This window comes from Lodderomyces elongisporus, chromosome 3, assembly GCF_030384665.1.
Source record: "Lodderomyces elongisporus chromosome 3, complete sequence".
Lineage (NCBI taxonomy): Eukaryota > Fungi > Ascomycota > Pichiomycetes > Serinales > Debaryomycetaceae > Lodderomyces > Lodderomyces elongisporus.
Window position 1 is genome coordinate 954690 of NC_083675.1, and position 22964 is coordinate 977653.

At 35.9% G+C, this 22964-nt stretch overlaps 5 protein-coding genes across 5 annotated transcripts; 1 reads left to right on the plus strand and 4 right to left on the minus strand. All coding sequences in view use genetic code 12, as the record gives it.

Moving 5' to 3' along the window:
• Nucleotides 1–50: 50 nt before the first annotated feature.
• ADP1 (FAD-dependent urate hydroxylase) lies at nucleotides 51–3203 on the minus strand (the record flags this gene model as incomplete). The annotated part of the gene is made up of 1 exon (XM_001525206.2): nucleotides 51–3203. The coding sequence occupies one exon, from the start codon at nucleotides 3201–3203 to the stop codon at nucleotides 51–53; it is 3153 nt and encodes a 1050-aa protein (XP_001525256.2).
• Nucleotides 3204–3747: 544 nt separating this feature from the next.
• Nucleotides 3748–5082, minus strand: BCS1 (Complex III assembly protein translocase and chaperone; the record flags this gene model as incomplete). The annotated part of the gene is made up of 1 exon (XM_001525207.2): nucleotides 3748–5082. The coding sequence occupies one exon, from the start codon at nucleotides 5080–5082 to the stop codon at nucleotides 3748–3750; it is 1335 nt and encodes a 444-aa protein (XP_001525257.2).
• Nucleotides 5083–5651: 569 nt separating this feature from the next.
• UBP2 (ubiquitin-specific protease ubp2) lies at nucleotides 5652–9785 on the plus strand (the record flags this gene model as incomplete). Its single annotated transcript, XM_001525208.2, has 1 exon — nucleotides 5652–9785. The coding sequence occupies one exon, from the start codon at nucleotides 5652–5654 to the stop codon at nucleotides 9783–9785; it is 4134 nt and encodes a 1377-aa protein (XP_001525258.2).
• Nucleotides 9786–10776: 991 nt separating this feature from the next.
• SFL1_1 (Flocculation suppression protein) lies at nucleotides 10777–12360 on the minus strand (the record flags this gene model as incomplete). Its single annotated transcript, XM_001525209.1, has 1 exon — nucleotides 10777–12360. One exon carries the CDS (start codon nucleotides 12358–12360, stop codon nucleotides 10777–10779), a length of 1584 nt encoding a protein of 527 aa, XP_001525259.2.
• A 4868-nt stretch (nucleotides 12361–17228) lies between these two features.
• Nucleotides 17229–18884, minus strand: SFL1_2 (Flocculation suppression protein; the record flags this gene model as incomplete). The annotated part of the gene is made up of 1 exon (XM_001525210.2): nucleotides 17229–18884. One exon carries the CDS (start codon nucleotides 18882–18884, stop codon nucleotides 17229–17231), a length of 1656 nt encoding a protein of 551 aa, XP_001525260.2.
• Nucleotides 18885–22964: the final 4080 nt, after the last annotated feature.

Sequence of the window (22964 nt, forward strand, 5' to 3'; positions counted from 1 at the left end):
TTTCTTTTTTCTTTCTGTTTCTTACTTATTCCTCTTCACTATTAATACTTTTAGCGTCTTTCGAAAGTAAAGAAATGAAGGAAAATATAGCCCAAGATCAAAAATAAGACGGACAAGACGCCCAAAAAACTGACGTCTTTCCAAAAAGCACCCACATTGAACCCAAAAGTGCTGAGAATAACTGCACCTGGAACCTCAATAGATAATCCGTACTTTTTCTCTCTTAAAATCAAATCCTTCACCTCGTTTATCGCCAATGCCTCGTATGCATAATGAAACACAGATACCCATTCGAGCCATTTAATCAGCACCTTCAAATCATCGCTGTTGATAAACAATCCGGCAAATAGCAACGACAACAACAACAACAATACACCAAGCATTGTCGAAGTTCCTGGTTCCTTGATCAATATACCAACAATTAACATTTCCACAGTAACTGCAACATTGAAAAGCACCAAGGTAAGTATTGTTTTGAGGAACGCATTGTGTTCCATTGTTAAACCTACCAACGGGTACGCAATACTAATCAACAAGATTGGAGGCAAGACTCTCAATGGAATTACATCACAGAAAATCTTGCTCACATAATATGCAAGTGGCTCGTAATAATTGTTGGCTCTTTCTCTAACAAAAATAATTCTTTCAGTGGCAAATGAATGCAATCCTGTCAAAGATGAAAACCCAAAAAAGGCCAATATAAAGAAAAAGAAACCTAATCGGTTTTGGAAACCACTAATGTCATTCTTCACATCGTAATACAAATAACCAGTGAATAAACCAACAAATAAGGATAACACGTAATGGGCCAACAAGAGTCGCGGATTTCTGTAAAGATTTTTGAAAGTTCTCGACGAGAGAATTGCAACTTGGTCAATAAATGTAGCCTTTTTGATGTTGTGGAGCTGAAGACTTAAAGGTTGCGGGTTTTCCTTACCTTCCTCAATCTCATGCGTAATCTCTCCAGCAAGAGATGATTCAACAAACAAAGAATGAAGCTTGTTTCTTAGCTTCAACAAGGTCTCTTCCTCACCCGATGCAGTCTTGCGCCTGCCAATGACATCAGTGTTGTATTCATCACGATGCACAGCAAAATGTTCCCATTCTTGCGTCGTGTCTTCTTGGCTGGCAGTTCTATTATTAAGAAACCTAGTATGAGCATCTTGTTCATCGCGAAATTCAGTAGATGTTGCAGAAACAACTTCAGAGCCGGCATTAGTGACTTTGACAACTTTGTTATGGTCAACTGTAATGTCAATAAGGTAATCTGCGATATTGTAGCCCAATGGACACTTGTAACCATTTTTTGTGAAAAAATCATTAGCCTTGATCATGTCTCCTGAAAAGATCAAGTCACCATCACTTAATAAAATCAACTTGTCAAATAATGACACAATATTACTTCTTGGTTGGTGAATAGTGAAAACAATGGTTCGATCATAGTCACGAGACAACTTTACCAAACAGTCAACAACATTTCTTGCATTATACGAATCTAATCCAGAAGTGGGCTCATCAAGAAACAAGATTGATGGCGATGTCACTAACTCGCACGCAATTGAAACTCTCCTCTTTTCACCTCCAGAGATACCTCTTTTGAAGTTTGATCCAATAACACGATCTTTGATTCCCAAAATTCTCAACTCGTTTAGCACTTCCAATACCCTTGCTTGCTTGTGCTGTAATGACATGTTTCTGGGCAACCTAAGCAAAGCACTGTTCAAAACAGTTTCGTAAACAGTCAAGGTTGGAATTAAATGGTCTTCTTGATCAACAAATCCAACAATTTCTTTGTAATATTTGGGTTTCACAGTGTTTCCATTAACATAAATCGAGCCTGAAATCTTACCATCTTTGTTTTTACCTGCCAAGATATCCAAGAGAGTTGTCTTTCCTGCACCAGATCCACCCATGATAGCTAAACACTCCCTTGGTTTCACCAATCCAAAAACATTGTTCAATACGCGATTGTTGTTATTTTCTCCTACAGAGTAGCTTATATTCTCAAACGAAAGGGTTGCTGGTTCAAAGTTCTCATTCATAATACTAGTGTCTGTAGCAAGGGGTTCATAACCACTGCTTTTTTGAAATAAAGCAGACTCGTTAACTGTCCTCAATATTGTAACCACTAAAAGAATACAGATAAGTAATACCCCAATGATCAGGAAAATACTGCCCAATGTAAGCTTAGGATCCTCAGGACGATTGTAGCCAGGGATCTCACTCTTGTGTACACATTCTCCAGATTTACACTGAAGTGTAATATAAGGATCTCCAAACACATTCTGAATCAAATCATTCATACTGGGTTCTGAAAAACGACACTTTTTGTCTGCTATATCACAGGTGAAATCTCCAGGTCCCTTGATTGTTTCGGATAAAAATTCTGAAATGTCTATTGATCCATCTTCACCACATAGCATTCTGTCCGGAAGACATTTGCAAGCAACTTCTTCACAGTTGTAATGTGTAGTGTTTTTGCTGAGATCATAGTCCAAAACACATTTGTTTAAATCACAGTAAAATGACTCCTTTTGGTCAATCCAAAATTGGAAATTGCAATTTTCCGATGTCTTGTTACATGCAAAAGTTGCTTGCGGGATCTTGCCATTCAAGATTGATAATATCTTGGGGTTGGTGACATCGCACATTTGGTGGAAATTTTTAACAATAATTCCTTCAGTATAGCATGTTCCCTTCACGCCATCTGGCATAAACGCATCACAAACGTCGTCTCGTTCACACAAGTTACAGTTGATACCCGCCCATCCAGACTTGCATTTACAATTTTCATTCTTGTGACGAATTGGCCTCTTGTTGTTGCCATCTGCCAATGAGCCACATAACGGCTCTGAACAATCCAATCCACCATAACCAGGCTGACATTCACACATACCTGTGAACGTGTTACACTGTGAAAATTGCGTGCATTCAAAGTTCGGTAGATTACAATTGAAACAAGGAGGGCAGTCGTTGTCCTTGTCGTTGTCCTTGTCATTGCCCTTGAACGTGCTGTCATCCTTTTCGTTGAAAATTTGAAACATAGTAGAAGCATCCAAGTTTGGGTCTATGACATATTTGATTCCTTTCGTATCTTTCTTCAAGATCTTTTGAAGATAATCACTTGTGTCAATGCGAACCGACTCTGACTCAGAGAAGATTGTTGGCACAAGCAATGTCCAGAGGATAAACAAACTCCTCATCGTGTATTTAGATTCTTATATTCCTGTTTCCCTTCTTACTTTTCTTTTCTTTCCTTTGATCTTATTTTCCCAAGACTCTCTTGTATCTTTTGAATTGACACTCTCTTTATTTGTTGACGATCTACAACTGTTATTCAGACGAGATGTAAATTGAATAAGTGTTTTGGTTATAATTCTTTTCTTTTTTTTAGGGCAACTTTGAATAGAACTGGCGCAGTTGAATTAAGTCAAGTATGATTGCTGGTTGGTGCCATTTTCGTGGGCGGCGAACGGAATTTTCCCAACTTTCGGTGGTATACGAAAGATTGGAGAGGAAACTGTTTTGTGTAACTTTTATTCATTATCGTGGAGCGGAGGAGGAAAAAGAAGCAAGTAAGTGAGAGTCAAACAAGCAAAGAAAGAAGGAACGAAGGAACGAAAAAGAGTATAGACGTACTTTTTGGAATGCAAACAAACATAAGACAAAAAAAAAAAAGAAACAACAAATTGAGCTTCTACCTGTAGCTCCCCATTTATTGTATTCTATTAAATATTTACAAGAAATTTAAAAAACAGAATTTGGGTTCTGCAAAGTTTCTATCATATCGATAGCAGCCTTTGGGTCGCGCTTATTATACACAAATAGTCCTTGCAACTGTGCCGTACTAACATTTTGGAGATTGAGTTTTCTAAACTTGGCCAAAAACTCCTCGCAAAGTTGTTCTTCATCCTCATAGAATCTAAGGAACATTCTTTTAACTTGGTGCTCGGTGGCATTATCAATCAAGACTTTGTAGTCCACACGGCCCGGTCTCAACAAAGCTGGGTCCAAACGCTCGGGGTGGTTGGTGGTCATGAAAGTGATACATTCTTCAGCACTGGCAACACCATCCAATGCATTAAGCAACCCCGAAAATGTTACACCGCTTGTATAGCCTTGGTCGGCTACTTGCTCTCTTTTGTTGAAAGCAGCGTCGACATCTTCTAGAAGCAAAATTGATCGATTGGGTATGTGGTTGATCAAATGATTTAATCTGTCATCGGTCAAATTGTTCTCCGACAAGTTCAAGATACAGATATTGTAGTCCAACTCACCCGCCAAAGCTTGTATGAAAGACGATTTACCACTACCAGGGGGACCATAGAGCAAATAACCTCTTCGGTATGGAATACCTCTCTTGTGGTACCATTCACCACTATCCATAAAATCGCGCACATCCTTAACAATATTCTCGGCAATTCCTTCATCCAAAATAACGGAACCCAATACTCTTTTAGCTCTTGGTTGGCCAAATGGTCTCCATTCTGGTCCCCACGAGGTGAAAATCACGGTTTTTCCTTCTTGTGCTTTAATCGCCAAGCTCTTAGCCTCGGCCAACAATTCATTGAATAATTTTCTATCACGGTATAGAGTTGTTAAAGTCACAGTTTCAAATGGAGTTCCACTTGTCATATCCAACATCTTACCAGACCTCTCACGACTCACAAGCATAAATGCGCCTTTATACCTGATGAGATGCTTTCCAGGACCTGGAACTAGTGAAAATTTCGTTGTGATGGCGCCATTATCGTGAGTGATGACATTGGTCTCCACAGATAAGTGTCTCGAACGACGCTGTTTGTGCTTTGACATCCACTCCAAGAACCATAAATACGACTTGTCCTTAGAAGGTATTTCCAAGTCCACAAGCATCTGACGGTAAAGGAAGCCAGAGCCTTTGATCATCCCCAGTCTTGCTAATGCAAGACCACTTCCTAAGACCATCAAACCACCTCCTGCAGCAAAATACGGGTTCTTCATCACAACCTCATTAAACCCCAGAGATATCATTCCCGAAATGCTTCCATCTGAGGACAGTCGGATCTTTTCAAAGTCAATTGATTGAACTGGGTTGGCCATTGTATTTAGGTGCTGTCAAAAAGTGTTGATTAAAGCTGTGAACAATTGCGAGAGTAATGTGGAAAAATAATTGAATATGCGATCAATCGGAGAAGATGTGATCCAGTCGTCTGGTTGCGAATAAAAGCTTAAAAGCTGTATAAAGAAAAATTTGTTAGAGTATTTATATAAATATATATATATGTAAAGAGAACTGAGAAAAAACGAAATGCAAAGTGCGACACACACACACACACACACACACACACACACACTTACTCACTGAAAGGCAAGCACACAAACTAATTGTAAACTTCAGGTTTGAGTTGCGGAATTTGGAAACGAGATCATAGATTCGTGAGGCCACAGCCATCAATACAGGTTGCCAAAATAATTCAGTTTAAACTACACAACTATACCAATCAACCACGGCAACACAATTTATTGGGCCAATCTCACCCTATAATACCTTCTTCATCCTATAATACCTTCTTCATCCTATAATACCTTCTTCATCATCATCTTCTTCTTCTTCTTATAATAATAATAATTTCCAATTCTTTTTCTTCTTCAATAGCAAACTGGATCCCATGTACGATGAAATTGATCTGGAAAAGCGTCTCAGTCTGCACCTGGATCCAAATTTCTCCACAAATAATTTGAACTCCAATTTGGATGATGAACAGGCTCTGTCATCGAATTCAGAGCTTGCAAAAATACAAACACAAATGCAACCACCAACACAGGTAGGAGAACAAACAGAAAAGCAGAAACAAACAGTTGGACTGAGTCGTAATCCATTTAGGAACGCCTCTTCTGCGTTTGATGAGCTGGAGAATCCAACTGAATTGCTCACCTCCGAGGAAATCGAGAAAACCACACAACTATTTACACAACCCCAGTCAGGCCAGTATAGTATGCAAGAAGAGGTTGCGACACCAGCCACGATTTCAACAGATTTTACAATGACGGGACCCAAATTAACTCCGCAAGAGCTCAAACTGTATCCTTTTAAAACTTTAAACAGAATTTTGGATGATCTTAAATGGACGGTTCCCTATAAGGAAAAGTTTGGCCAAAGTTTATTAAACACCAGACCAATTGAGTATTCGGAAAGTTTACCAGCACTTGTTGGTTCATGCCGAACTGTACCCGAATTATGCATAATGAATGAAATGATTGACTTTTGTCCGGCAATTCAAAAGTTTGAATTCTTTGACGGGAAACAAATTGTCAATTTAATTCGCGGTGTGATTATATCTACCAATAAAGAAATATATCACTTTCGCATAATGATTTTACAGGACAACACCAACCCATTCGTTGTGAATGTGGTTGACAAGCACCAATACCACGTAATTCCTGAAAGTCATGTATCCGATGTTGAAAAAGAGCTTTTATCCACACTTCTTTTGGAAAGAAATGACACGGAAGAGACAGCGGTTATTGATGATGCTTTTTTCAAAAGTCTGAGTGCACCGAATAACAATATTTTACGGGTAACAATTATAAAATCCGAGTTCAATCAGGAGGATTTGAAAAGTCTTTTTGATCCACAGGCTATCAAGGAACGGTATTTGGCAAGTTTACCACGGCATCCCGATTTGGATGCATCAAGAATACCCAAAGCGCAACAATGTGTCAATATGTTGATTAAAGTATTGAAAGGGCCAATCTTGTTGGGAGACCAAAACGTCAGGGTGATCAGTCTCAACACTTCTTTGGATGCACACGTTGATGTGAGTTTTCTTATTGAGAATCTTGGCTTTACTTTGGATCGCGAACGAAACGAAGTGAGCCCGCCAAAGTTGATAGACTCGCATTTTTTATTGGAGTCATACATTCGCAAAGCACTTGAGTTGATCATAATTGCACAGACTTTACCACCTGAGAACAATATAGCACGCATCAGCTATTCCTTTTCAACAAACTTGAATAAGGTGTTTGATGTGATTGCCGAGGTGGACAAAAAGGAGAGTACAACCAATTTCACCAGCAATTTTGCAAATCGAAACAAGTCCTTTATCCAATTGAGCATATCAGGTCATTTTACAGACGATTTGATTATCAAATGCTTTGAAAGTACAATGCAGTCCAATCCGGAGAATAAACTTTTCTACATTGATGCATTAAAGGATGTCAAGAGCATTAGACAATCTGCAGGTACAAGTTATAACTCTAAATTGACATTATACATCAATAAAAAGTTGCATGCAGGTGATTTTGTTGGATACAAGGATTTGATTGAATCATTGAAAATTTTGGGAATCGAAGTTGACCCTTCATACACTGACGCGAGACTTTTGGACGACGACGCTATTATTGCAGCCTATCAAACTCATTTCAAGGACGACCCTAGAAATTACCAATACTACAATAAGCAGCTTAAAAGCGTTGCAATTGCCAAGAATTCACAAAGAATTCGCGACTATTTGGCTGGAGAAATTTTACCGATGAGTTTAGCTTTGTTTGAGCTTGAAATCGAAGAGATTACCGAGGACGATGTTGTCATTACTGCATTTGAATTTAAACTAGAAGATATTTTACAACGCAATGGTTTTGACAAAACCGCTAGTGAAGTTGTCCTTCTTACGCGTGCATTTGCATCAATTGCTATACAACGGAAGAGCTACCTTTTATTGAACTACCTTGAACAAAAACTACCGGAATATGCATCAGTGCCACAAGAAACAAGGTATGGTGAGACTTTGCTTTCTCGAAGCTATGAATTGCTTGGTGCTCTGGATAGTAATTCTGATTTCGAGTTGGTGTCTATTTTCCAAAGCGTATTGTCCACCAGTTCAATTGATATCAGGGTTTTACGACGCGCATTTAGGTCAATTGCCAACTCTAGAAATTCACAAGTAATGCAAACGTTTTTAGAAACAGGCAAGATTGACTCGCAATTGTTGCCTGCAGAAAACTGGCCGGCTGGTTTGGACAATATTGGAAATACTTGTTATTTAAACTCATTGCTACAGTATTATTTTTGCATCAAGCCGTTGCGAGACTTGATTTTAAACTTTGATGAAGACAAGATTGATACTGGGCTGATTTCCAATGAAAGAAAAATTGGAGGTAGAGTTGTTGAAGAAGCAGAGATTAAACGAGCATACCAATTTATTTATCATTTAAAAAGTCTATTCCATGAAATGATACATACAAACAGTCGCTGCGTTAAGCCAAGCAGAGAATTAGCATACTTGTCGTTCTTGCCCTCTTCATTACCTGTGACTTTTGTCGATGGGAATGAGCTAGGTGCAAAGAAATCTGAAAATGCCGAGCAGGACATGGATACGGAAATGGAAGATGCAGATGTCACCATTGTTGAGCATCAAGAATACTCAATGGGAAATACAGAATATAAAGATAACCTGGTCGATGATCATAATACAGCTAGTTCTTTGCTGTCTAACTTTGACACTGACTCTTTAGAAGAGCCTGAAACTTTGGTTACAAGTGGCGAGCCAAATAAAGAGTTTGATGATTTTGTTGAAGGAAAAGTTGTGAAATTTGAAAATGCCGATCAACCTAATGATGATGAAGATGAAGATGATGTTGTTGTTGAGACTAAACAAATTGAAAACATTCACAATGATCAATACAGGGATAAAGAGACAAACAACCTTTTGGATGATAGGTATGTTGACTCGAGGATCCTCCCTATTTCAGCTGATGAAATGGAGAGTACAATTGAGCTTGGTCGCCAACAAGATGTCACAGAATGCATTGAAAATGTTTTGTTTCAGATTGAGTCTGCTTTACCACCAACATCTTTGGACGAAGATAACGAGCAAAATGATATGGTAAAGGAGTTATTTTATGGAAAAACAAAGCAAGTCATTCAGCCATTGCAAGGAGATTCTTTACAAACGAGAACATCAGTTGAAAGATTCAACAGCTTAATCATCAATGTTAGTGATCATCCAAAAAGCATATACGATTCTTTGGACAGTTACTTTAATGAAGATATTGTCAACTTGGAAGATGGACCCGTCAAAAAGTCAATCACCATTGCTGAGCTTCCCCAAATTATGCAGTTTCATGTTCAAAGAGTTATGTTTGATAAAGTAAAGTTGGTTGCGTACAAAAGCATTGAACCCATTCCATTTAGTGAGAAAATATACCTCGGTAGGTATTTGGACACAAAAGATGAAGAGTTATTGCGCAAACGTGAACAAGTGTTTCAATGGAGAAGGGAGATTCTTGATTTAACAAGTCGAATCTCCAATATCACTCAGGTTGATGAGCGCAGTCAAATGTCTATCATCGATAGCTTGACTGCTACAAAGAAGTTCCTTGAGAAACGTATCATCAACAATGACAAGTTGTGCATTGAGCTCACGACAATTCAAGTTATTTCCGATCAAATTGAAAAGTTGAAGCAACAATTGGCAGAAGCAAAGGAGCGAATTGCAGATCTCCAAACAAGGATCTCTCAACAATTTGATTCATACAACAAGATTGGATATTCCATCTTTGCAATTTTTATCCATAGAGGAGAAGCAAGTTATGGCCATTACTGGATTTACATCAGAGATCCGCACCAACATGGTATCTTCAGAAAATATAATGACGAGATTGTTAGTGAGGTTCCTGAATCTGAGGTATTCAATTTCCTTGAGGGCAACACTGCGACCCCGTATTATATCGTTTACGTTAAAGATGCATTAGAAAAGGATTACATCAATCCTCTAAATAGATCTATAACATGTAGAAGCTAGAAACATGTTTAATACTTTTTATTTTATAAACTTTATCTTCCTTTCTTTGAGATCCAATTCTATGATGAATGGTTTCTCCTTTGATTTTAAACCGTGTTTTCGTTTTAATTTTATGAGTAAGAAAGAAGTGGGTTTGTAAAAATTGGGTTGATTGATACATATAAAGAAAAATAGTCCTTTAATACTGATTGATTCAGTTTCGTTTGCAAAATACCAAACTTTTGGATTCGCCTAACATTTGTGTGAGCTAGGTTGATTGCCACTTTTTTTTCCCTTTCTTTTCTTTTTTGTACTTGACTTACTAATTATGATTGCTAATATTCGCTGTAAATACTTGGATCAGTAAATGTCGCCCCCCCTCCCCCATTTCGATATCAATCTTTAAAGAGAAAAAGATATTCTCTGGTTTAATTTTTGTCTACTAGTTTTCCATATTGTTTTTTGGTCTCCTTCTAATCGTGATTGATCAGATGCTTTCTTCGAGCACATAGATGATCTACTCTGTTGAACATATAAACTAAGATTTTGGTTGATATAACTTTGTTTGCTTCTTTTTTGATGTACTAATTTAAACTTTCATCCCTCCTTTTCCCACTCCGCCCTCTACCCAACCGAGTCACCTCTACTGGACTCTGGTGTGCTCTAATTCATTATATAATGTTTGATTAGATAATGCTCTGCTGTTCAGAATTATGCTGTGTAACATTGATTGATGTTGTTGCGGAAATGTCAAAACTACGAAATGTATAAGCTTTATCAATTTTTTTTTTGAAACGTCCAAAAAAAATCAAGAGTTCACGTTATTCGATATTTGAACCTTCTACAGTCATGTTACTTTTTTCAATTTAACTATCAGTCAGTACTCGACATGAATTAATCAACTTCTTACATTTTCTAAACATAACAAGCTTCATTAAACACCGTTGCTACCTCTCCTTAAAGTAAAGAAGAAAAATTAAAAAATTTAAAAAAAAAAAAAAGAATAAGCGTCCTATTCGTGTGGATATGAATTTGCACAAACCGAGTGAGGGGTGGCTGTTGCTATTGATGCAATAAGCTCCAGACACGATGGCAATGCATTTTTCTGTATACTTAGGCATGAAGATTGTTGAGTATTTGATACGTTCATAGATGAAGATTTATCCATCAAATTATTATTTGATGAAGTTGTGTTTAGCATCGCTTCAACTTCATATGGCGACATCTTCAGTTTGTCTATCGATTTTTCTGACACTTCCAGCAACACACTTGATTGGCCAAAATTCTCATTACTTTGATTATTTGATATTTTATTGCATTTGAGGTCAAACTGATAATTTTGGTGGCTGTTGGAGCTATTGTTAATGTCTTTATCGATGGTGTACATATTTGAACACAATCCAAAGCCCTTTGTTGGTGTTGATAAACTTTTGAGATCACTAGAAAAAAACGAAGAAATCTGAGGTGGTGGTAATATTGTGGGAACAGAAGAAGAAAAATATGATGACAGTGATGGGGGCAGTGATGATGATAATGATGATGCTGATGATGTAGAAGATCCCAAAGAGTATGAGATGCCAAAACCTCGCATATTTGTGGGTATAATCGACTGACTAGGAACATGCGAAGCAATTTTGTGTGGATAAGCTGATGGGGATACTTTGCAATTACTGGTGTTATTAACATAAACGGGTTGCGGGGAAAACGATTGCCATTCCAGATTCTTTGTACGTTCGTTTTCGAACAAATATGGTGTTGAAATTTCTGATAGAGCAGAGCTGGAGGGTGGTGTTACTTGGATTGCAGTAAGAACTGTTTTTGGTTCGTGTTGGCGAAAACGTTGATGGTCTTCATAGCGTCGTGTGTGATGATGATGATGATGATGATGATGTTGTTGTTGTTGATGCTGTTGATGATAATGATTATTTGGATGTACATGAGCAATTTTGGTTGATGAGCTCTCCCTTTTAAATAAAGGGTTCCTTGCTCTTTGATGTGCCTTTTTAGGAACTCGTCGCTGTATCAAGCTCAACATGTGATATTTACCCTTTTTAAATTGTCCTTTGGAGTGGCGGAAAGTCCACAATTTAACGTTTTTGACACCGCCTTTCTCGACATTATTGTCGTCGATATTGATTTTTTGAAACCCGTACATGTTCAATTGTCTTATAAATGATTGCTCGTTGCTGTGCTTAAAATAACGTGCAAGTGCTATAGAAAAATCGTCTGTTGCTTCAATGTGAAACGTTTCACCATCTATATCCCACCATATCAAATGTGCAATCATAGGTTCATGCAACATGCTGTACAATCGGTGGACAAAAGTTGTTTGAAATTTGCTACTTGATTTGGTGGTATTGCACTGAGGAAGGAGTCCAGCTACTTCTTCATTGTGCAGATTGTTATGGCGTGACATTCGTTTTGGGCTCAACGTGCTTCTACCGTAATGACTACCAGTGTCAGCGCTCTCGGTTGTGGATTTGTTGTTGATTTTGTTGATATTTTCGTTGTTAAATTCTTGGTTCAGATTTTTAGTTGTTGCTGAAAAGTTATCGCTATTCCGCAGTTGCCAAACTATAGCAGTGCCTATTTGCATGGTTCAAGATTGTTATTTTGTTATTCGTTCCTTGATTTTTTTCTTTAAACAGTATCCACTGAGGAGGAAAAATTGAATCCTTTTAAACAAAAAGAGTACGATTTCAAAGTCTCGTCTACAACTGCAGCTATGAGAGCTTGGAATCAGATATATGGAAATATGCCAATGAATGGAAGTGTGCAGAGAAAGCTTTTTGTTTTTTTGCAAGTCTTTTCTTTTTTTTTTTTTTTAAGAAAAAAAGAAGTCTTAAATCAACAATAGGATGCCATAAGAGCACGGACTTGAAAAGGAAAGGGCGAATTTTATCAATTGGGAGGAAAAAAGAGGAGAGGCAGAGGTGCAGATTAATCAAAGTACCTAATAAATTTTTTGACATGATTTAGAAAACTATCATGTTGAAAATTTAGTTTTGAATTTGGTTTTTATTTGTTACGATTGTTCTCGAAATTGCAAGTTTTGTATTATTATTATTATTTTTTTTCTTTTGATTTGCACAATAAGGACTAGAATCTACAAACTTGCTCAAAAGCAATGAGGCAGCTATTGAATAGGAGACAGCCAAGTTGAACATGCGATATGTTTCAAGGATATAATTAGGCGCGAGAAAAAAAAGAGGAGGAATTGTTCACTTCGGGCTTTGCATGATGAATATTAGCTGCAGAGGGCTTAACTATAATTACCATAAGTCGAGCTAATTTATTCATTTTTTACTTTTAATTTTTTTTTTCGCTGCTTTATTACAATGTGTTAAGAGTTTGGTTCTTATATTTGACTTTGGCAAACATTGTTGGGAATAATCATAACCAAGGAGATGTGGGATCGCGGATTTCAACAATTTCATGAGATGACTAAGCAAGTTAATTTAAGTAACAATAGTAGTTCCCTTGGGTAAATTTTTATTTTGCCTTGACATTGCAGAGGCAAACTGTCCTCAAATGGCAGTTCAAGTTATTTTTTTTTGATAAGGTAAGGCATCGCTAAATGTTTCTCAAAGTTTGAAAGATTTCTTGTCATTCGTGTCGATGCATTACTTTGCCCCAATTTCTTACATAAACCCCGTAGAAAAGATTTACCCAAGCAATGGTTCCAGCCGTAAAATTCACGGTGATTCAGATTCGTTTAGCACTCGTTAGCATTGATGCCCTTTGAGCTGACACCTATTGATTGGTGACTTAATCACTATTTCCACAAAAGTGATCAAAAGGTTGAACTAAAGCTTTGGCGGACCAGAAAACTTCAAAATACAACTAGAAAAATTTCTTTTTCATTTCATCTGCAAGAGCATCGCTAGGTAGAAAATTTTCCGATGCACGCTCGGCCACTTCCATGGGCAATTATTTTTTTTCTTTCATTATATGTTGAATTGTAGACAAACTAGATGGCATTCATGTGTGTGCGTGGAAATTTTTTCAAGAATGTGGCTCTGCTTATGAACAGGATAAACAACGCGATGAAAAAGAGTGGAATAAAACAACAATAGCAAGATTCCACGAATGAAAAAAAAAAAAAATTAATGCATATAATGCATTTTGATGGAATGAAATTGTCGATCGTCTACAGGAGTGTATCCAGTTGAATGCTTCAGTGCTTTCTCGGTGTCTCAAAAAATGAATTATAAGAAAACTACTTCTTTTTAGTATTGAAAATACTTTATTGGTAAGGAAGTCTGGAACATCGGCATGTTTAAAAAGATAAAAAAGAATCCTTCATCTTCCGAAAGAATAAAACTGGAGAAAAAGAAAAAAAGAAAAAAACAAAAGAAATCGACCAGGAAGTTGCGATTACCAAATAGCAAAAAACGCACCACGATAAGTGCTCAGTTGAGCTTTGGATAATTTGCTGTTTGTATATTTTATTGCCGTTTTTTGCAACAATTGTTGAAAAGGAATTGCATCGGCAAAGAATTTTGTGCAATTTGTACATTTCCTAAAGAATTTGAAAGTTTGCACTTTATCTTTTTCAATGTTTGATCCAGGTTCGATACATAATCAATTCAATGTCTGTACAATTTTCATTTGGAAAAAAAGAAACGTTTGCGTCATGTTCTTCTTTTCTAATGCTTTTTAGCATATTTAGGCAGCTTAAAAAAATGGTTACCCTCACAGTTTATTGCTAGCTTAAGCTCTGTCTCAACTTACAGTTTTCAACTGGTCAAATAATAGAAGACTCATTTCTTGTTTCTTGAATAATCTAAAATGTTTTAAAATGTTTTAAAATGTTTTGGAAGTTTTTAAAAATGAAATGTTGAATTTGCAAAGCACTTCTTTTATTTCCGCATTCATTTCAAGTTTCAGTTATGATGCTAAACCTTTCATATTCTTCCACTTTTTTTTTGCAATGGATGTCTTCATTTATTATTTCAGAAATGTTCATGAACAACAAAAACTAGTGCAGAAGGCATCGTGATGTGTTTCTTTATGGAGTGTTGGTTGTTTCGTGGACCTGTAAACTTGAAGAATTGCAAAATGTGCGGGTTCATTACTGCGGAGAATATTGCAGCTTTTTTTTTATTATAATTTCTTTTTTCCATTCAAAGTTAACTCCGCTCTTTGCGCTATGCTGGTTGAATCTCAACTTAGTTATTTTGTTTGTAAGTATTGGCTAATCAATACCCGCCCTGTCTCCCTCTCTCTTATTCCTTCTCTCTTTCATTCTCTCCTGTCTGTAACAAATGCAATTGTGAATTTCTTTTTTTCTTTCATAGGTAAACTCAATAAAATTCAACAAAGTTGGAAACAAATATTCCATGAAATAGTGTGTACATTGGAGAATAGCGACAAAATGGAAGCAATTACGATAAGCTAGTTAAATTTGCCATGAAATGTATTGTTCTTTATCTTTAGCCCCTTTCAAGTAATTATCTAAACTTGCTACTCTCGCTTATACTTGCCTCAAAACAAGTGCCTTCCAATAAAATGATTGGATCCTCGGTTGTTTTTTGTTGAAGTGTCGCTGGCTATTGATTTGTGAACTTGATGGATGCCAAAGCCGATGCACGAGTGAAACAAAGCTGCAACAACAAAAATAGATATCATAAAAAGAACAGGGTGTGGTATAATGCCGTTTTATGTGGTTTTGTGGCTTATGGAGTTGAATGTTTCTTAACCATATTTTTATTTCTCTATTTTTTTTTTGGTTCAAATTAAAAAAAAACAATCTCCAAAAATACCGGTATTTAAATGTGTTTCCTTTTTTGCAACTAAACAAACGTGTTACTCGTCCTCGTGCAACAAGTGCCCAGCTAAAGTTATTGATTGAATGCATTTACTTTATTTTAAAATAGGTTTTTGAATTTATCCATCAATTGTTTCCAAAGTGCAATTGCTGCATTTTTAAAAGGTTGTTTGTTTGGTGTTGTTGTATTTTTCTTTTTCCTTCTTCCAAAGGTGATGTATTTTAGGTAGATTTCAAATAATCTAAATGTTCTTTCCCGTGATCGATACTCAAAGTTCATAAACCATTTTCCATCAATGTTACTTCATTGTTATGTTAGTCTTTGAAAACTAGATTGATGAAATTTGCTGAAAAATCTTTTATTTAACATGAAAGATAAAAGAATGCACCAAAAGTATCACTTCTTTCTTGTAAAAAAAAATAAAACCACAAAGGAAACAAACAGAATGAACAAATTTTAACAAAAAACTGAGGAAGCAGTATATTGGAATTGATTTGTTAGGTTTAAACTAACATATTCGATATTTTCAGTGCTTCTTTGTTCGTGTTTGGACCGCATTGCTTCTGAGCAAAATGCTTTAATTTTTAACATATTATTTTTATCATTATTTTAATTGTTTCTTTGTAGTAGATCTACAATGAATGGTCAACATAGTGTCATGAATAGCTGTTTTCTTTTTTCATCCTTGAACTTCAATATTTGCATGCTTACAGCTTTCACCTTTGTCAATTCGTTATCAACAAGTTGTCTAAATTGAACCGGACCAAAATAAAAAATGGAAAAGTTTTTTAACTTGCAAACTAATAATCGCTTAGTTGTTTTTTTTTAAAAAAAATCCATCAAAGTTTAGCCAAATTCTAAACTAAAATTATAAAAAACTGTTGTTGCTCATAACGGTTTCTTTTTTTAAGGGGATTTGCATTTCCATGTCGGTGGACCATTTAGATGTATTTTTGATCTCGATTTCTTGAGGGGTAGAACCTCTAGAAACAATTGTACTCTTTTTTTTTGGCAGCGTTTACCATCATTCTTCCTTCCTTCCTAACACTTGGATTCAAAGTTCAGTCGTGAAAGTGTTTTGCCAAAAAGAAAAAGAAATTAAAATAATCTTTTCTTGTATAAAATGGGTAGATAAAAAAAAAAGAATAGAATAGAATAGAAGATTTGTATTAGATGTATGGCGATGGATGTGTATTGGTTGTTCTTGATATATTGTGTTGCAAATGTTTGATAGAGTTGCTTTTTCGCGAACAAAATTTATTTATTTATTTATTTTTCCGTTTGTCATATTATTATTGCCAGTTCTTTTTTTTTTGTAGTCAATTCTCGTTTTGACGAAGTAGAGTATGAATATTTGAGAGAATATAATATATGTGTGATTAGCATAAAAATGAAATAAGGATTCAATTGCTGTCGCTTTTAATAGTCACAGCACACCACAAGAATGAATCAAATTAAGGTCGATTTACCTGAAACCACTCCCTCTCTGCCCCACTTTTTTTTTTGAAAAATATTATCTATATGAACCAAAAGAAAAGAATGAATGATTGAAAAAAAGAAAAACAAAGGAAATGAAGGAAACAAAGAAACAAAGAAAAATTATATTATATAGCTATATTACGTGTTTAACTAAAATACTGTAAGGAATGACTACATGTCCAGCACATTTAAGTTCTTCAAAGATCCCGAATTCTCAACTCAACCTCATCTTTTTTAAATTAGGCTGATGCGGTTGCAATTGCTGATGATAATGATGATGATGTTGTTGTGGTTGTTGTGGTTGTTGTGATTGTTGATGTAACAGCAGCAGCAGCAGTGGATCGTAGAGGTTGTCTACAGGAGGCAAAGTCTTTAAACTCATATTGAGGTCAAAGATACTTGGTAAATTGGTTCTCGATGGCTCCTGGCTATTCTGAGCTGGGCGGCTTATGCCCTTTGTAGGATCTGGTAATGATGTCCATGAGAATGTTCTTCTTATGGTGTCTTTAATGAGTGGATGGTTAAGTGGTGATGGGCGACGTGAAATAGGTAGCGAATTGGGCCTCAGTAATGATGGCCGATGTGCTTGATTTATTTGATGTGTTTGATTTGTTTGGTGTGAGTGGTATTGGCTGTTGGATTTGCTAGACTGTGAGCATTTCAGCATAATTTGTTGTTTGTATTCTTCAACTTTTTGACTTATTTGTTCAGGCGAATTTTTCAACTCGTCAATTGTGGTCAACATCAGCACAAACTCATCAGCCTGCTGATGAAGTTGATAATGGTTGTATTCGATGTGTTTGTGTAAGCTTTGGTGGCCCGCCAATTGTTCTTGTGTTGCAGGCGAAGTTGACGTTAACAGCGAGATCGAGGTATTTCTACTAGTGTCGCAACTGTTGATTGATTTGGGAGAAAGCATATCAGATTTTGTTTGTTGAATACCAACTTTCAGATGGGGAGCATTCAGTGGTGCAGTAATTGGATGATGTACAACGGGAATATTGGTATGATATTGAGAATAATACATCGAGGATGCTGGAGGTGTCTGGACTTGTCCTGATGAGCTGTATGTAATTGTGGGAGTGTTTAGGGTTGGTTTAAAGTCAAAGTACGAGCCTCTAGACTGTCTAGTTTGCATGTTAGTTTGAACTTGTGTGTCATTGAATCCTGGTGTTGCATTGGTTAATGTTGTGATTCCAGTACTACAGCTCGAGTACTGGTCGCCAATTGGAATCGTTTTCAAGTTGATCACCTCTTTTTGCGAGTTGAGGTACTTTGTACTTCTTCTCTTTACTGAGCTCAACAATTCGTAGCCGCCCTTTTTGAACTGTCCTTGTGAGTGACGAAATACCCACAATTTGTTGTTCTTTGCAGTTTTGGTATCAACTTTCTTGCCTGGCAGTACTGTTGCTGAAGTTGCTGAAGTTGCGTCACTAATCTTGTGGAAACCATACATGTTCAATTGTCTGATGAATGATTGCTCATTACTGTGTTTGAAATACTTTGCCAACACGGAAGTGAGCTCATCCGAAGCATGGATGTGGAATGTTTCTCCATCTTCATCCCACCATATGACATGCGAGATTGAAGGGTCATACAACATGTTGTAAAGTCTGTGGATAAATGTTTCCTGGTTTTTATTAGCAGCTACAGCTGCTGCTGCTGATGCTGATGCTGATGCTGCTGCAGAAGAAGAAGAAGAAGAATCTGATCTGGCCATCTCGACTGATGTCAAGTTGTCATTACCGGTTGAACCTAACCTCGATTGATGATAAGCTTGTGTTTGAGGCTGCAGGTTTTGCATGTACTTTGGTTCAGTTGAGTTTGTGGCAACTTCAGATAATGTAGATAATGAGTTTGGAGAGCCCATTGCCTGGGATTGATATGTTGTTATAGTCAATGGTGACTTTAATGGGGGCAGCAGTTGCATGGTGGTTATCGGTTGCAAATGGAACGAATTAGTTTCGAATGCAATGTGCTTCTGTGTATGCGTAACTGAATGATGTAATACGAAATTTTTCCAAAAAAAAAAAGAATTTATCACTCGATAAGTTTTCAAATTAGAAAAATGTCAAAAAAAAAAGGATCAAAGGAAAAAAGAAAAAACAAACAAACTTAAGTGGGTTATAAAGTTGAATTTTCTTGGTGAAGTTGTTTTGTGAATTACTCCTGGAGTAGGCTAGTAGTTTGTTTTGGTAGTAATGGTATTTGGTTAAAAGAAGGGAAACAAAAAAAAAAATATCAACACTTATTCTGTATATGGGTTGCAAGTGGGTGGGTAATCTTCTTTATTTATAATTTCGTAGAAGGTAAAGCAAGAAAAGATTCTGTGCACCATTTGAAATGGAAATTGTCTACTTTTTCGTTTCTATGTTGCCTTAGTGCATTATTGTTGTTGTTATTATTATTATTGTTAGTACTATTTTTGAGTAGAGTGAGGTGAGCGGCCTTTTGGTCATTTAGGCGTTTAAACACTTTGTGAGGAATGATGGCGGAGGAAGAATGGGAGACAGGAGGGAGGGGGAAAGAAGAAGGAAGTGGAGGTCAGGTGGCTTTGTGATTTTCCTTCTGGATAACACCACTGGTAACGCATCTGCTTTTAGTCACTTGCACACTTGGCTAAATCTCCTCCCCCCGATTGTTTGTTTTTGGCCGTTTTGAATATGCCATTTTGCATATCAACAGAGATAATCCATTCTACACGATGCCAGATTGCTATGCTACTTAAGGCCAAAGGAAAATATGGAAAATATGAAAAATAAAATAAAAACAGAAATTAAAATATAGAACAAAAAAAAAGAGAAAAAGAGTGTCGATTATAGTAGATACAGATCCTTTTTCCATTGCTAATGTTCTTTGATTGTGTTTTTCTTTTAGTCTTTTAGTTGTTGTTGTTCATTTCTTAATTCTTTTCTTCCTCTTCTTTTTTTGATGATCTTTGAATCATGAAAGTTTGGGGCAGTCGGATGCACTCAAGCATATATGAGTTTCTGAAAGTAACAGTTTGTCATCCGGATGAAATATTAAATGGGAAATAAAATAAAAAAGAAAAGAAAAGAAAAGGAAAAGAAGGGAAACACAATAAAAAAAATTATAATCTGGGAATAAGCGCCGACGGATTATTTGCATCATCCACCATTCTGTTCTGTTCGATGCAAAAATGGCTATTGGCACTACAGAGCACATACGCATACAAATATCTTTCTTTTCTTATTTCACTCAAACAATCACTCACTCCCTCTCCCACTTCTCTTGTGTTCATTCTTTCTTAACAAGTATGTTGTTAAAATTGTTTGTTGAAGATGAATGAAAAAACATAAAAAAGAAATATATATATAATGGATTCCACATTACATATTACACAAATATGCTACATTACACAAAACTGTAACACCCTCTCAATATTTTATTTTATTTTTATTTTTTATTTTTTTCATTATTTTTTTTTTATTCCTCTGCTTCAACAAATTCATATGTTGATACTCTCTGATAACATCCCAAGAAATATATCCAAAGAAGAAATTTCAAAAAGAAAAAACAAGAACTATTTTATAGCCGACAAAAGGCTAATAATAGAATTAGTGGGTATATCAGTATCCCATAGGTCATCTAATCATACGTCTTCATTCAACTTGGTTGTCACTGCCTTCTATATCCTCCTTGTAATGTTTTCATTTTCCGGTATTTTTATTAATTTTTCCACCTTGTATAAAGCTCGTTCTTGTTAGTTCAACATAAAAGCTCTGTTTCGTAAAATCTTCAACAGTGCTTTGATGGACAACGCCGCTTTTGTCACATTTTTATTTTATTTTTATTTTATTTTTATTTTATTTTATCTGGTATTGCATACCACCCAGCATGATAAACTAGCAAACTGGCAAACTGGAAATTAACTATGCACTATGAGATTGTTATAAGCTTTCGGGATATCACTCCATTTGCTTTTATTATGCTCTGTTTTGTTTTTTTAAATAGCAATGCCTAGGGGGGAAAAAGACAATTTTGAACATTCAGCCACTGTTTACATTTTTCGGCCTTTTACGGCATCCATAATTTTTATTTACCATTGAAGATGATGAGAGAGAGAGAGAGAGAGGGGAAGCAGGAAGTACACGTTGCAGGTATAACAAGCTAAAGTGTTTGTTTTTTTACATTTGTTTATATTCAAACGGCATTTGATTATTAAAGCCTCGGTACTTTTCAATGTCTCTTTACTTACTCGAAATTCCTCTATTGAGAGAGTGAAAGTGTATTACACTGATTGAGTTGTTTGTTTGTTCTTTTTATTTCATTTTTTTTGAAAGGTTTTTGTTTTCACAAACAATCTTGTAAAAAAAGCAAAAAAAGCTAGCCTATACCGGTATTCAGTTCAAGTTGTTCACTTCATACGAGTAATCATTACAAGTATTGATACCAGAAACTTTGTTGTTTTGCAGAATCAACTACAAGATATGATTACAAGGATAACAACGCAGATACGGACTAAACCCTTCCCCCTCCTCCCCCTTTTCCCCTTTTCCCCTTTTCCCCTTTTCTTTCCCTTTAAACCTCCTACTACTGCTCCTCCTCCTTCCTCTATCTTCCTCCTCCTCCTCTTATCTGCACCATCCCCCCAGTTGGTGCCCTACGTTGTCTGGTACTCACCCAGACAAAAAAAAGAAATGAAATGAAAAGAAAAGAAAACAGAGTGAAAAAGGATCCAATGCCTCATTCCAGTAAACAATATCCAAAAAATACAATAATAAAATTAAATTTAAAAAAAGAAAAATTAAGCTTTTTTTTGTTTGATAAACACATACATATATACATATATATATCACAAATAGCGAATACTTTAAATTGAAGTATGGACATATTTAATTTTAATTCTCTTTTGCATCTTTTTAGCTCTTCTTCTTGTTGTTGTTCATAATTTGTTTGTTGTCGGCATTAAATTCGCCTCATTGTTGTTAGAATTATTGTTATTTTGCTCTTTGTCATATCTTTGTATCAGCATGTAACTAGAGATTTACTAGTTTTACAATTTTGTTTTATTTGCAAATGTTCAGTATAGTGTTTTGAGTGTGAAAGAGGTACTTTTAAGAATAAAAGATTTTATAAAAAGAGCCTTGCACGGAGATATGTATTTATTGTGCTGTTAACATTGTTGTTGTTGTTGTTGTTGTCGATATTATATCGCAGTCTCTTAGTTTGCATGTACATAGATTGCAATATAGATCCAAAGATTGAGTGAAGAGAAAGAAGTAGAGAAAGAATGCCAACATAAAAAAAAAAAATTAAACCACCTGTATCCCTCAATTTGGGTTGTAAGGTAAAGTTGGTTCTGTGGCTTGTTGATATTTGGAGGAATCATTTGAGTTTTTGCAGTGGTGACTAAGGCGTTTTATAACTTTAACATTCTTTTAAGAAGCTTTGTCTTGTATCATGCCAACACTTTTGTTTTGGTTGATCTTTCTTTTTTTTTTTGCATTTTTTGTTTTGCAGTTTGGTTCGACTATACTGAGTGCAAGTTGGAATCGGATAATTTTATTCCCGCACGATATCCGACCAGGCAATACACTAGAGTTTTGTAAGGGTCCAGCTTTTTTTTTTTTTTTTCGTTATTTCAATAGTATCATTACTTCAATGATAATTAGTTAAGAATTTTTCTTCGTTTCTACTTAGCCTCAGTTGATAATTTGATAAACCATTTGCCGTGATTACTTTAGATTAAAATGACAGGTCAAGTAACTCCTAGGGGACCATAGAGAAAAACTAAAAAATAAAAAAGTGAAACAGACGAACCTAATTTATCCAACAATAGTGAATGAATGTTTAGAGCAAAACAAAAAAAACAAAAAAAAAAAACACAGGAGGCAGCAGTATTTGTGTTTGTCTTTCTGTATGTATGGTGGTGCATGTTCTGACTGCCATGTTGAGAGCCTAACCATTTAGCCACAATCTTGCAAAC